Source organism: Vulpes vulpes, chromosome 2 (assembly GCF_048418805.1).
Source record: "Vulpes vulpes isolate BD-2025 chromosome 2, VulVul3, whole genome shotgun sequence".
Taxonomy (NCBI): domain Eukaryota; kingdom Metazoa; phylum Chordata; class Mammalia; order Carnivora; family Canidae; genus Vulpes; species Vulpes vulpes.
Genome location: NC_132781.1, coordinates 60822154 through 60835446, shown reverse-complemented (window position 1 = coordinate 60835446; position 13293 = coordinate 60822154). Strand labels below are relative to the sequence as shown.

The 13293-nt window shown below is 55.6% G+C and overlaps 1 protein-coding gene across 16 annotated transcripts in view; it reads left to right on the top strand.

The window, feature by feature from the left end:
• Positions 1 to 4125: 4125 nt before the first annotated feature.
• DAB2IP (DAB2 interacting protein) overlaps positions 4126 to 13293 on the top strand; it is a 191211-nt gene continuing 182043 nt past the window's right edge. For 3 of the 16 annotated variants that reach the window (XM_072748759.1, XM_072748755.1, XM_072748749.1), the window contains exon 1: positions 4153 to 4713. Coding sequence is in view for 7 of the 16 variants with exons in the window: in XM_072748733.1 (XP_072604834.1) it covers positions 4665 to 4713 (49 nt within the window). In the remaining 9 variants the exon portion in view is untranslated. Of the gene's footprint in view, positions 4714 to 13293 lie in introns of all 16 variants that reach the window. The other 13 variants (XM_072748750.1, XM_072748729.1, XM_072748754.1 and 10 more) reach the window with 11 other exon arrangements.

The window sequence follows — 13293 nt, the reverse complement described above, 5'->3', positions numbered from 1 at the left end:
GAGGAGCAGCACTGTGGGCTCCCCCATGGGCTCCATCTGGGCCTGACAAGCAGGATTTAGCTAGAAAACCAGGACTCAGAGCCGAAAAGGACTTGAAAACTCTCATGGCCCAGAATATTGGCTGTTCTACGTGATAGCATTGCCTGCCCTTGCTCCTTGCATCTGCCTGGCGAACTCTTCTTCATCCCTCCCCTTCCAGTTGGGCTGGCCTCTCTTCTGCAAAGGCTTTCTTGATTCTGCTGACCAGGGGGCTCCTGGGACGTACACTCTTCCAGCCCTCTCATCCCTGGGTTTCGATTCTTCCTTTAAGTCTCTGGCTCCTCGGCTCAATCCAGCCTAGGGTGTGGCAGGGAGGGAGAGAGTGAGGGGTACAGAGAGAGCAGCATCCCCATGCCAGCCTCGCCACCCCAGCAGGAAGGCAGTGAGCTAGCTGACCAAGTGGAGTGCACTGTCGGGCTCCCCTTCCTGCTCCTTGCTGCTGACTTCTCTCCATGGAGAGACCTTGGGGCCAGCTGCCATCAATGACTCCTTAGTTCCTTTCTTTACAAAGAGTGACCAATTTCATCTGGAACCAGAGGACTCCCCTGCCGCTGGAGCAAAGCTGGGCAGTGGGCTGCTGCACTGGGCTGTGTCTGGACCTGTAGCTCCCAGATCTAGACGCGCCACTCCATCCAGCCCCACCCAACTCCACCCCGCAGTCAGGGTCTCCTAGACATCTCCACATGTCTGTGTGGATTTCCCACAACATAGCTTGGGATCCCCATCCTCAAACCCTCTCCTCCCGAGTCTCCCCCAGCTCCATAAACCAAATCTGAAAGCCTTGGAGTCCTCCTGGACAGGTGTCTTGTCCCTCTCTCCACGTCTGATTGTCCAGCAGCACCCAGGGCCCTACAGGCATGTGAATGCTCTGCCTTTGTTCCTGCCACTCCCTGCATCCACTCTGCAGCAGCTTTCATGTCAGTCTCCTGCTTCAGCCTGCAGTGGCTCCCACACTCCCCTGGCCCTCCACGAAGTGGCCTCTGTGCCCTTTCTCTTCTCTCAGACTGTTCCCTGCCTGTCTACCCCACCTCAGCCACACTGATTATTGTTTTGTCCTTCCTGCTCACTGAGCTCACTCCCATCTCAGGACCTTTTCGCCCACTGCTGGTTGCTTTACCCAAACCTGCTGGTCAGGTCACTGTGTCTTCCCTGACCACTGGGCTGCAAGAAGTTCTCTGTCATGCTCTGTCATCTGGCCCTGTCTGACTCTCTGTTGAGCCCTCCTCTCTGATATTGTATGTGTCTCCCCTGAGCTAGAACGTAATTGCCACAAGAGCAGGGACAGGGCCATCCCAGTCCCTAACACAGAGCCAGGCACCAAATCAGCACTTCATAACCATTGGTAGAAGGGGCCAAAGAACCAGATGATGCTAGAATGCCCTTGGTTGCCGCTCCAGGAATGAACAAATGCTGCCGCTTTTCGACCCAGAAAGTTCCTGCCTAGGGCTTTACCCTAGGGAGGTCATAAGACAGATGTGCACAGAGTATGTTCAAGATACTCATCACAGCGTTGTTTCTCATCCTGAATGACTGGCAATAACCTAGGTGTCCATCAATGGGGCAACGGCTCAAAGCAGGTGTGGCACAGCTCCTTGCAGCTCCTAAATAGGAGGAGATAGATCTGTTTTGCATTGTTGTGTCACCAAGGGAAGCTATGGAGACCAGTGCTCAGACATATCTTTTGTAAACGAACCCCTCAGCTCAGGGCTCTGGTTGCACAGAAACATACCTAATTCATAGAAACAGAAGAAATTAATTGGGAAGCTGTGGGAGCCACCAGGCTTATCCAGCTCTGACCTTGACCTGTGAGAAAGCACTGGCAAGGGAAGTAAATGCCTGGCCCTGGCCCACAGCACTGCTTGGGGGCACAGCCAGACCTGGAACCCAGGTTCCCTTCCCACTGAGCCCCACCTCCTGCCTCATCGGTCCTGGGGCATAGCCTAGGGAGGGGTGTGTCTTGAGCCCATCTGAGACTCTCAAGGCAAGTCCCTTCTTTCAAAGCTTCAGCTTTCCAGACTGTACGATGGGCTCATATTCTCCCCCACTGCCTTACCCCTCCCCTAGGCTGGCAGGATGCTAAAAGTTTGGTTAAGAATGAGCATCACCCTTTACTGAGTACCTCAGACATGCCTGGCCTGGCCCTACCCTACAGCTCAGACCATTGTGTGAGGAAGCGCTATGAGGAGCCCCATTCTACCAATGAGACTCCCAAGGGTGCTAGTTCATGCCCCCCCCATTAGTAAGTGACAGAGTCTGCATATAAACCTAGAGGGTCTATTTCAGCAACTCCCCAACTCTATCTAGAAAGTGTCCCTGGAAGCCCCAGAAGCACAAGGGCTCCAGAGAGCGGACAGGACAGCTGTACCTGAGCTCACTGCTTGACTGGTGGTCCCAGGGCCTGACCCTCACTCCTAGATCCCTCCCCACGTGGCAGCCTAGCCCCCACACCCACTAAGTGGGAGAGCCAGCAAGCCTGGTGCCTGTAGCTGCCTGGGTAGGGCCCAGCCTCCCTGTAATTAAGGCAGGGGGAGGGTGGAGGCTGGGATCTCTGGCAGCCAAGGGTGGAGGGAGGGGTGGAGGGTGACCTAAGGCTGGGCTGACCATGTCAGCAGCCATGCACAAGGTGGCTGGGAGGGGCTCAGGTGGGTGTTTATTCCCTGCCACCCCTGGCCGGGGTCTTCCTGCCAGCCGCCCAGCCTGTCCTCCTGCTCCCCCGGCTCCCTTCTCTGCATTTCCCTTTGCCTGGGCCCCAGAACCAAAGTTGGTCACATTAGAAGGTGCAGCTTCTAAAGTCCTCACAGTGGGCTGTGGGGCAGGAAGCTTTCTCCTGCTTTAAGTGCAGAGCACCACAGAGACTGGGAAGGGGCTGCTAGTGGGAACACACAGGCATTCCTCAGAAAGGCCATTCTCTGGGATGCCTTCTGAGGCTGCCTGAAGCCAGCTCCAAGACCGTATTGCCAGGTCCTCCTCACTGAAGCCCCAGCCAGCCCATCTCCCTGACCTTCTCCCAGTGACTTGTCACTCCCACCGCACACTACCTTCCTGCTTCCCAGCCTCTGCTAGTGCCTTTCCCTCTGTCTAGGATGCCCTCATCTTCCCCTGCTCCTCCCATCCAAATCCAGCTCTTCTGCTATCCCGTTCACATGCCTCCCCCAGGTAGCCTTCCCTGATTGGGCCAAAGTGATGCACTTCTCCCACAAGCCTATGGCCTTGGTCTGTACTCTGGGTTAAACGCAGATTGGATGAATCACTGCATCTTTGCCCTCCCCTCTGCCCCACCCCGCCATTCCTGCCCCAACACCAAGGCTGTAACTTCTCTGGGGCCCAGGCCTGCCCTGGAGGCCACCCGCAGCCTTGGACAAGTCATTTGCCCTGTACAAGCTGCACTGTCCTCATTCTGTAAAACAGGATTGCCAGCCTTTTCTGCCAGAGGGAATCCCTGAGCGGTGCATGAGCCCATGCAGATGAACGCTCAGAGCAGGACCCTGAGCGGTGGCGGCCGCTCTCTGAGTGGCGCCTGGGTTGTAGCGGGTCCTGTTGTTATAGGGGCCAGGGAGGCCTTACAAAAGACAGCATGGAACGGGTCACTCCCACAGACCATCCCCAGGGTCGAGCCTGAGAAGCTCTCCATGAGACGTGCCCAGTCTTCTCTTATTTCCCTCCCTGGTTCTGTCTCTGCATTACTTCCCCCTTCAGCCACTATTTCAACCACCTGGGGCTTATCTGGGGGCACTGGACGCCTCATGTACCCTGTCAGCTCAAGGCTCTGTGATCTGGCATACCTTTCCCCCTCGCTCCCTCCTTCACCTGATGCATCCTACTCATCCTTAGGTGCTCCTGTCTCCAGGAAGCCTTCCCTGACCACCTCCCACAGCCGGGGGGACATCTCTGCTCTCTGTTGCTGCGGTGTTTACCCCACACACTGCACGGCAATGACTTGCTTACCTGTGAGCTCCAGGAGGCGAGACGCCGCACCTTGCTCCCCGCTGTAAACCCAGCACCTGGCACGTTGTCTGGCGTGGAGTAGATGCTCAGAAAAAAGTTAATGACTAACTGAATGGATGGATGAGTCAGTTCTGCATCCCCCACACTGCAGGAAATGTCTGTAGAACAGATCTGAGTGGGAGGTTCCAGCAGGGCCCGGGAGAAGCCCCTGGGGTTTGGGTGTTGGGTTGTGAACAGAGCTGACCCCCAGCCCCTCCCACGGGTGGATCAGCCTGCCCCCCTCCCCACAGACTGGGGTCCCCAGAGCGAGCTTCCAGAGGCTAAGCCCCAGCTCAGCCTTACCTCTTAGCTGTTCCATCTGCACAGCCCAGCCAGATCCCCGCAGCCAGCATTGCCGGCAGCCAGGCCAATTGTCCCGGCGTCTTCCTATTTTAGACATCTCTCTGCCTCGGTCCCTTCTAATGTTTCCAGCCCGGCTGCGGGGGGAGGAAAAAGAGGTTACTGCTACTTTAAATGTACTGTATGAAGGCGAGGGCTGGAGAGGGGCCTGCTTGCAGGAATACCCAGTCATCTAGTTGGAAAAGCCGCCAGATGGAATACAAAAGGAGAAACCCAGACGCTCATGGAGACAGCCTTGGTTCATAAATCAGGTGGGGCCAGGGGCTGGGGGCCTGTTCGCCATGGAGCCGGACTCCCTCCTGGACCAAGACGACTCCTACGACTCCTACGGTAAGAGGGCCCTGGCCTCTGCCAAGTGGCAGAGTTGGGGATTCAGCCGCTGGTTGCTCAGCGGACTTTTCTCTGCTTGCTGCAGGAAACTGAGTTGATGGGGGAGGCCGTCAGGCGGCTGGGCACTGTCTGATCTTAGGGCCTATGTGTCGTCATGGGTGCCTAGGCTTAGGGAGCACAGGGGAAGGGTGCCCCTCCACCCCGGTGCAGAGCCGGGGGCAGCCCCTTGGAATCTGGACTTGAGTAGGGTCAGGGGAGGGAGAGGGAGTTTAGGCTGCCTCTGTTTTGCTCTTGGCCAAGAAGGAAAGGAAGGAAGTTCTCAGCCTCCTGCCTGTCTGCCTCCCTCCCGTCCCCAAGCCTGCTGGGTGCTGTGGAGAATTTAATTAGTGAGATCCTGCAGATAAATATAGATGGACCAGGCATCAAGAATGTACCCTGTAATTAAAGCCAGGCTGAAAACACACCCCGCTTTGCAGGGCCCTGGGGGCTACCACCAGGGAGCTGCCCCCACCGCCCCTGCCGCAGCCCCCAGGGTAGCTGGAAACCATGGAGAAGATTTTGGGGGGCAGTTGCCAGGGATAGGAGCTCTCACTGAGAGCCTGGGACAGGACTTGGAGGACTAAGGATGGCCTGGAAGGGGCAGGTTCTGTGGGCTTGGAGCTCCAGGGGCACAGGTAAATGAAGCCCCTACTGCTCAGCCTGGCCAGGGAGCTTCATCTTGGCTGGCACGCCAGTGCATTCTGGCTGTCTCTGGGCAACGTGCACGTGAGAAAAGCAGGAGGCGAGGGTGCCTGAGGGACTGAGGCATGGTGTGAGGGGTCACAGATTTTAGGGTGCAGCAGGGAGAAGGCCAAAAAGGGGGTAGTTGAGCCAAAAAGGGGGTAGTTGAGAGACAGCCTCACTCCAGCTTAGAGCAGACTTTTGGGGGCTCAGGTCCTCCCGGGACCATAGTTTCTGCAAAGAAGGCTGAATTCTCCCTCTGATCCCCACTCCCACCCCCCGAGCCTCCAGCCAGGCCTGGCCTCTGAGACAGGTTCTAGGCCAAATTTCCTTCCTCCTGCAGCAGCTTGGCTCTTTCCAGGGAGAGGGGACCTTTGTCACGTTGGGAGCTGCAATCCTGCAGGGAGTTTGGCAAGGCCCAACCCACAAGCCTGGCACCTTTGGGCAGTTGGGTGGCCAGTGGATGCATGCCATGTGACCCCTACGTGCCCAGCTGTGTGCCAGGGTAGAGGTTCAGAAACAAACAGCTCAAGCTTAAGAAGTAGTTTATGCTTGTTGAATGGAGGGAGGAAAAAGAGAAAGAGGGAGGAAGGCAGGGAGGGAGAGGCCAGGTTGATGAGAGGCCTCTTCCCTGGAAGAGCTCCCAGCCTCAGATGGGAGACAGACAAATGATATGAGGCTGGGGTGAGTGACGAGTTCTCCAGGGAAGGGGCGGCAGACAATCTGAGATGTGGGACGGGCCCGCTTACCCCCTAGAAGCACTCACCTGAAACTTGGCACGGCAATGCCTGGGTGATACTCCGCAGAGGGCACGGACCCTTCTCTGGGAGACCAGCCCATGGCCAGGTGAGGCTCCAGATCCCCCAGGACTGCATCTCCCCGCCTGGAACCCAGGGCCCTGACTTGCTATTTCCTGCTTTGCTAGCAGCCAACCCAGGGCAGGGCAAAGCTTGTACCCAGGGAACTGAGGCCATTCACTGTGGAGTCAGCACCTTGTCTTTGCCTGTGGCTGGTCTTCTGGAAGCTTGTCAGGCAGTATTGTGCCTAGGAGCCAAGAGGAAGAGGCAAAGGGATGGAGGGGGCCTTAGGAAGGGGTCAGGCAGGAATGGAGGCTAGCCCAGGCTCTCCATGTGAATCCCAGCTGCAGCCCAGAGGGGTCTGGCTCCAGCATGCCTGGGAAGTCCAGAGCTGAAGGGGCTCTGGAACCAGGCCAGTGAGGAAAACTATGGACACAGAGTCAATTCCTTTCTGTGTTCATTCATTTCACCAAAGCTACTTTCAGGTCCTGTACTAAGTTTTGGGGTTGGGAAGATAAGTGCAATCTTGTCTCTACCTTCGTGTAGAGGCTAGGCTGGGAGAGAGCAAAGCACTCTGATGGGGGAGGCCAAGGCACCATGGAACCTCTAACCCCACACATGAAGTCCAGGAAGGCTTCCTGGGGGAGATGACTCCTCCACTAAAGAAGTTGATGACTTCACGAAACCCTTTCTTCATCTGTCTTCTGGGATAGGCGACTTTCCTGATTTTTTCCTGCCTATTTCTTAGTCTTTTCTTCAGTTCCTTCTCTTAGATACTTTCTTTTTCCTGCTATCCACATGGTCCCTTGACAAGGTCTGTTGCTTCTGCCTCCCTGCATGACCTGACTCTTTCTCCCTCCTTCCCTCACTCTGTAGGCTCCAGTCCTACGGATCTGAACTTCCTCACACTCACCAAACTAGTTATCAGCCCAGGGCCTTTTCACATGCTGTTTCCTTTGCTTGGAACACTCTTTCTTCCTCTTATTCATCACTAAGCTAACTCATCCTCCTCTTCCTCCAGTTCCCAAACTCAACTGAAAAGTCATCTCCTCAGAGGAGCCTTCCCTGGACCATGATCCTTCGATCCATCAAATGAGATCTCATTCGTAATTTCTCTTTTCCTTTATGGAGCCTGTTCCTATAGCACTGGACATTATTGTGTGTGTGTGTGTGTGTGTGTGTGTGTGTGCTTAAACTCTGCATGTCCCCCAGTTTCTGAGCTCTCAGACAGCTGTTATCCCCAGAGCATAGCTCTCTGCCTAGCGCAGAGTAAGCATCCAGTACATACTTGTTGAATGAGTGAGTGAACAAATACCCGTTGGCCCAGGCAAAGAGGTGAGGAAAGGCATTCCAGGAGATAGGACAGCAGGTGCAAAGGCTGGAGAAACTTCTGATGGTTCTCCAACACTTCCAAGGAGAGTGGTGCTCTAGGTCAGGGTTGACAAGCTGAGCTCCTTGAGGGACTTGGGAAGTTCAGTGGGTACAGGGTTGGGAGAGACACAGCTGGGAGTGGGGCTGTGGGCCCCAAGGGCCTCAAGGCAAGCAAGATTCTCTTCTTCCATCTGAGCTTTGAGTCCATTCACCTGGTGCTTAGGGGCGGAAAGGAGTTTGACCACATCCCAACCACTGACACGAATGTTCTGGAAGCCTGAGCCATATTGAGGGTGTCTTTGCAGACAGGGCTGAGCAGTGCCCTATCGGGTGGTCCTGAAGTGAGAGACCCTTCCAGTAAGGCCAGTGAGGGCTGACACAACTGGGGGAGTGGCAAACACAGGAGCAGGGGTTTCTTTACTCAACAATCAGAAGTAGGAAGGCGAAGAGAAGCAGGCCCTTCATGGATGGGCCTCAGTTTCCCCGTGTATAAATTGGGGCAAGGGTCAGACAAGATCTGACTGACCCCCTCTGGAGAGGGCCCCTCAGCTGCATGAAAAGTCCAGCTCAGAGAAGCACTTCCTTCCCAATTGCCATCAACTGAGGAAGAAAACAGAAGGGAGAGCTGACTGTGGGCTGACCAGGAAGCAAATACCCTGTAGAACATTCTCTCTTCAGATTCTCTCATCGTCTTGCCACGCCCCCACTTTGCAGATGTGGCCTCCCACCCATCATGGCAGTACATCTTGGTGCTCCTCAACAGGGACATGTTTTTGTTGCCTGGTCACTAATCTGACTCCCATTTAAAACCAAGAAATCCTTGAGAGCAAGGGCTGTGTCTAGCGTACTGTACTCACTGTATGAATGAATGAATGAATGAATGAATGAATGAACAAGTGAATGGCACCAGTTGGATCCTGCCCTTGCCTTGCTCCGTGCCCTCAGGCATCATCCTCCCCGTCTCTGGGCTTACTTATTTCCCTAGCCACTATTTATACTCCGCACCCCTGGATGTTCCAGCTCTGACCTTCTAAGGTTCTAAATCAGACTCAGCACTTGGCACCCACTGCCCGCCCTGTGGCCTGAGCCTCATTCTGACTCCCTTTGCCATCAGATGCCAGGACCAGGCCTCTGCTCTTCGCTCAGGCTCCACTTCTTTGTCTGACAAATGGGCAGACTCAGCTGTCCCTGGTTACCTCCCTGGCTATCTCGGGGCTCAGAGGGGTGACAAGGCAGAGTGTCATGAGACCAGACGCCTGTTGGGGGGCCGGTGATTCACAGAGGGAGCTGGGCCTGGGCACACAACCAGGGGTGCTCCGGAAGGGGCTGGTTGCTCTGGAGATCCTGAGGGCAGAACGGGCAGCTCAGAAGCTTCAGTTTCTTCCCGATGACAACCCGCAAGGACATCTGCCCCTGTTGGGGGGCCCCAGTAGGCAGGCAGATGGGGACAACTTTAAAAAAATATTTTATTTGTTCATGAGATACACAGAGAGAGAGAGAGAGAGGCAGAGACACAGGCAGAGGGAGAAGCAGACTCCACGCAGGGAGCCTGACGCTGGACTCGATCCCGAATCTCCAGGATCATGCCCTGGGTTGAAGGCAGGCGCCAAACCGCTGCACAACCCAGGCGTCCCACATAGGGGGTGATTTTATAAATCTCCCAGTGCTGCAGGCACAACGACCAGCCTTATTCATTGAGTCCTTTCCCAAGGGAGATTCCATTCAAGGTCCTGTATGGACTTTGTCTTCAAATCCTCATGACAGATATGGTAGGTTGCTGTTAGCACCATTTTCCAGATGAGGAAACTAAGGCTGAGTTAAGTGATGGCCAAGGTCACACAGGGAGGTGGGTGACTTGAACTCAGCTTGCTCCAGAGCCCAGGAGTTTGATTTTGTGGCACAGTCTGAGAGCCGCGTCACTATGCCAGAGCTGCCACCTGGAGGCCCCTTCACTTGCCCAGGGAAAATCCTGCCTCCTCCTGGGAGGGTCTGTTGGCACCGCTCTAGGGACGAGCCCAATGCAGCAGGAGCCACAACCCAGGGTGATAGTAGCTCAGCTGGGAATGGCAAGCAGAAACAGCTGCAGTGGGACAGGGTCAATGTAAAGAGAAAGCTATTTTGGGCTAGAAGCTGTCAGGGGTCTGATATTACCACTCCCTGGCCCTTCCCATGAGAGGAGGAACTGAAGATGTTTGCCTCAGCTGGTCACAGATAGACAAGAACCATAAAAGAACAGCCGTATGCCTGGCCATGCACCTCACTTTCATCCTCTGGCTTCCCCTTCCCAGCACCCTGTGGGGTTGATGTTAGCATTCTCATGTTAGAGATGGGGAAATAAGTTCAGAAAGGCTGAGTGACTCACCCGAAGTCACACAGCCAGTGAATGGCAGAGCCAAGAGTCATGTAGGTTTGTCCCACCCTAGAGCACATGCTTTTAACCAATGCCCACTAGGGCCTCCTCTGAGGCCGTGTCTGTGTGGGTGGATCATTGGGGAGGGTGCTCAGGCCTGGCCTACCTCTCAGGGACAAGAACCTGGGCTTCTTCCTGGCTCTGCCACTCAAGTAACTCAACAGGAGCTGGGTATAGTCCTGGGCCCTCAGCAAGCTGTAGTTTCCCTGTCTGTGGAATGGAGCTCATGATGCCAGCCTGGCCTACATGGGCTGGGGAAAGAATGCTGAACCCAGATTCCTTCCATCTTGTTCTGGGGCTCTGCCCTGGGCCTGCTGGCCACCCAAGGTACAGGAGAAGCCACACTCCTACCTATGGCCCTTTCACAGGTGAGCCAATGAGACCAGAGAGGCAGAGGAGGGGGACCCCGTTCACTTTGTATGTACCAGCTCTGTGCTGTTTCCACATGGAGTCATTGGCTCCTCACAGAGGGAGGAACAATCCCACCACTTGCACGAGAAATCGAGGCTTAGAGGGGCTCCAAGCCACAAGCTCTGGTGGGCGGGGGGCACTCAAAATTCAAACCCTGGACTCCAAGACTCCTGTGCTTTTGTACACCACTCTGGGCTGTTCCTTGGGGACTTTGGCCTCAAATGCAAAGCCCTTCCCGTGCCCTGGAATGTTTCCGTTCTGCTGGCCAGCCATGCCTGGGGCTCTGACCTTGCCCAGCTGGGCGGGTACATGAGGGATGGAGCCCTCCCCTTCTTGCCCCGCTGCCCCACGGGACTCTGGGAAGAGGCTAAATCAGGAGGAATAGTCAATAAAGAAGAACAATGAGGATGGACAGGAGGGGCTTAAATCATTTATGCGCCCAAGCCTGACCAGGTAGCCACACAAGTAAGCTAGGATGTGGGGCCTGGGGAGGGGGCCACGGAGAACAGCCTCATGTCTAGAGTGGGCCAGGCAGAGCCAGGAGAAAGCTCAGGAGAAAGGAGCTGGTGTCCCCCAGTGAGAGAGGCTCCTGGTGGGAGGAGGGAGGAGCTCCTTCAGGAGTTCCTATTGTTTAGAAAGCGAAGACATGATTCCCTGCCCTCTCCCTCCTGAATTGCACTAGGCATGCATGGACAAGGCCTTGGCTTCTGTTCTGGACTACTTGGCCCTCTGGGTCCTTATCTCCTCATCAGAGGGGTAGCGACAGTAGTAGCCACCTCCCACAGTTCCCACTCTTGAGAGGACCACACCAGTAGTCATTCCTTGTTAGGGTGCCCTGGATGACTACTGCCTCCCGCTGGCCCTCCTGCTGGGAGCTGGTGTGGAGTCTCCTTCTGCTGGATGCAAATGTCCAGCTGACATCACCCCGGGCTTTCTGAAGCCATGCCCTCCACACCCCAGCTAGGGCTCCTCCCAGAACGTCACTTCCAGAAGCCCCAGGAGGCTGAAGCAGGCAGGACATGGCCCCAAGGGAGAGCGTCTTTGTGGGGGCCTCCTGTTCATCCCCCATTACATGATGGTAAGATGAGGGCCCTGAGAGAGAACGAACTGGGAACAACTCAAGGTCCATTCCACCTCCTAAGTAGGTCCTGAGATCTGCCCTAGCTCCGGCCCACAGCCCCACCTCAGGCCAGGCCCACCTTGGACTCCTAGAGGGCTGTCTCACCCCCTCCTGGGTCTCCCCATCTCAGTCCGTGCCCCAAACTCATCCTCTGTGGAAAGCCAAAGGGACCCCCTCAGTGCAGCAGGATAAAGTACAAACTCACTTACACAGCTTCTAGGAAGTCCACCATCTGACCCCAGGATGGGGCCTCTGCCCTTGTCTCCAGCCACACCCCTTTCTTTCTCCCCACCCCACCTCCATGAATTCATCTCTGCCACAGATGTGCTGTCCTTCTTCTCCCCCCTTACCTTTGCCCCCTGCCTGGATCACTCTTGTAACATAGCTCTCCCTACTACTTCTCCCCCAAACTGGTCACTCCTGCTCATCCTGAGATCTCAGCTCAGGTGTCACTTCACTTCAGGAAGCCTTCCCTGACTACCTTGTTGGAGCTCACAGACACCCTGAGCTTCCCGCTATCCTGTTACACAGTGATGGGTACAGTTCATTTGCTTTCCTGCTTGTCTTCACCTCTGGGCCATGAGCTGTTTCATGAGCCAGACTGAAAACTTGGAGGCTGAGAGGGGAAGGGTGAAGAAAGAAGTCAGGATGACTTTGCCTTTGGCCTGTGTGGCAGGAGCGTTTGTGTCCACACTGAGCAGGGGACATGAGTGGAAGAGTAGATTCCGAGTGGGACTGATGTCCTGGGCTTGCTGTGTCTGAAAATCCTGTGGAACCATCTGGGAGTTTTCTGTAGAAAAGTCTATGGTGGTCCTTCCAGATGTAACCTCTGGAGAGGCCCCAGCTCTAGAATGGAGGACAGGAGTGTCTGGGGTCTTCCCCGCTGTGTAAGTGCCACTCCCTGTCCTAGGCTCTTTGCAACCTTACTCACTGGCCAGCCAAGGTCCTGCCACCTCCCCCAGGATGCCAGCCCTGGTCAGCCTAGCTGAAGCTGCCCTGTTTTCTCCTTGATTGTACCTTCTCGGCCATTACCTCATCTAGTCCTAAGGCATTCCACGAGCTATGCCTTTGAAGTCCTCAAGGTAGGGGTCTCATCCCTCTGTCTCTTGTAGCCTCTACAATGTCCTGCACAGGGACCCACACACACACAGAAAAAAAGCCACGTGGCCCAAGAACGCTGCCCCTCCCTGGACAGGGTTGGTTCCCAGCAGCCTCTGCCAGTGGGATTCTAGGGAAAACCAAACAGAAGCCAGGGAGGCTTCGGGTCAGACTGACGCAGGGGAGCTGAGGGGAGAGGCAGGAAGAGGGAGGGGTGCATTTCTGTCCAATCTGGAAGCGTGGGCGGATGGCTGGATCCTTATAACCCCCGGCTGGAGGCACACCAGCCAGTGACCTACATCCCAGTGTGCCTGAGTGTGTGTGCACACACACATGAATGCATGCGGAGGCATGAGCACGTGTGAGTAGGAGAGTGCCCTCGAGGGGGTCTGTCTTCGCTGGCTATGGGGGTCCCACCTGCCTACCCTGAGGTTGCACCGACTCTGCATCAGAACAAGTGGGTGTGTGCTCCAGAAAAGCCAGCTCAGGGTCACACAGTCCCTGAAATGGCAGCTGGGGGTGCCTGTCCCTGGGGTCCCACCCCACTTCTGCCCTAGACTCTCTCTCTCTTGACCCAGATATCCACTAAAGGGCCTCACTTGCCTTTGCTAGTGATGGACTGGGGGGCTGCTGCTAGTATCAGTGCAGTGGAG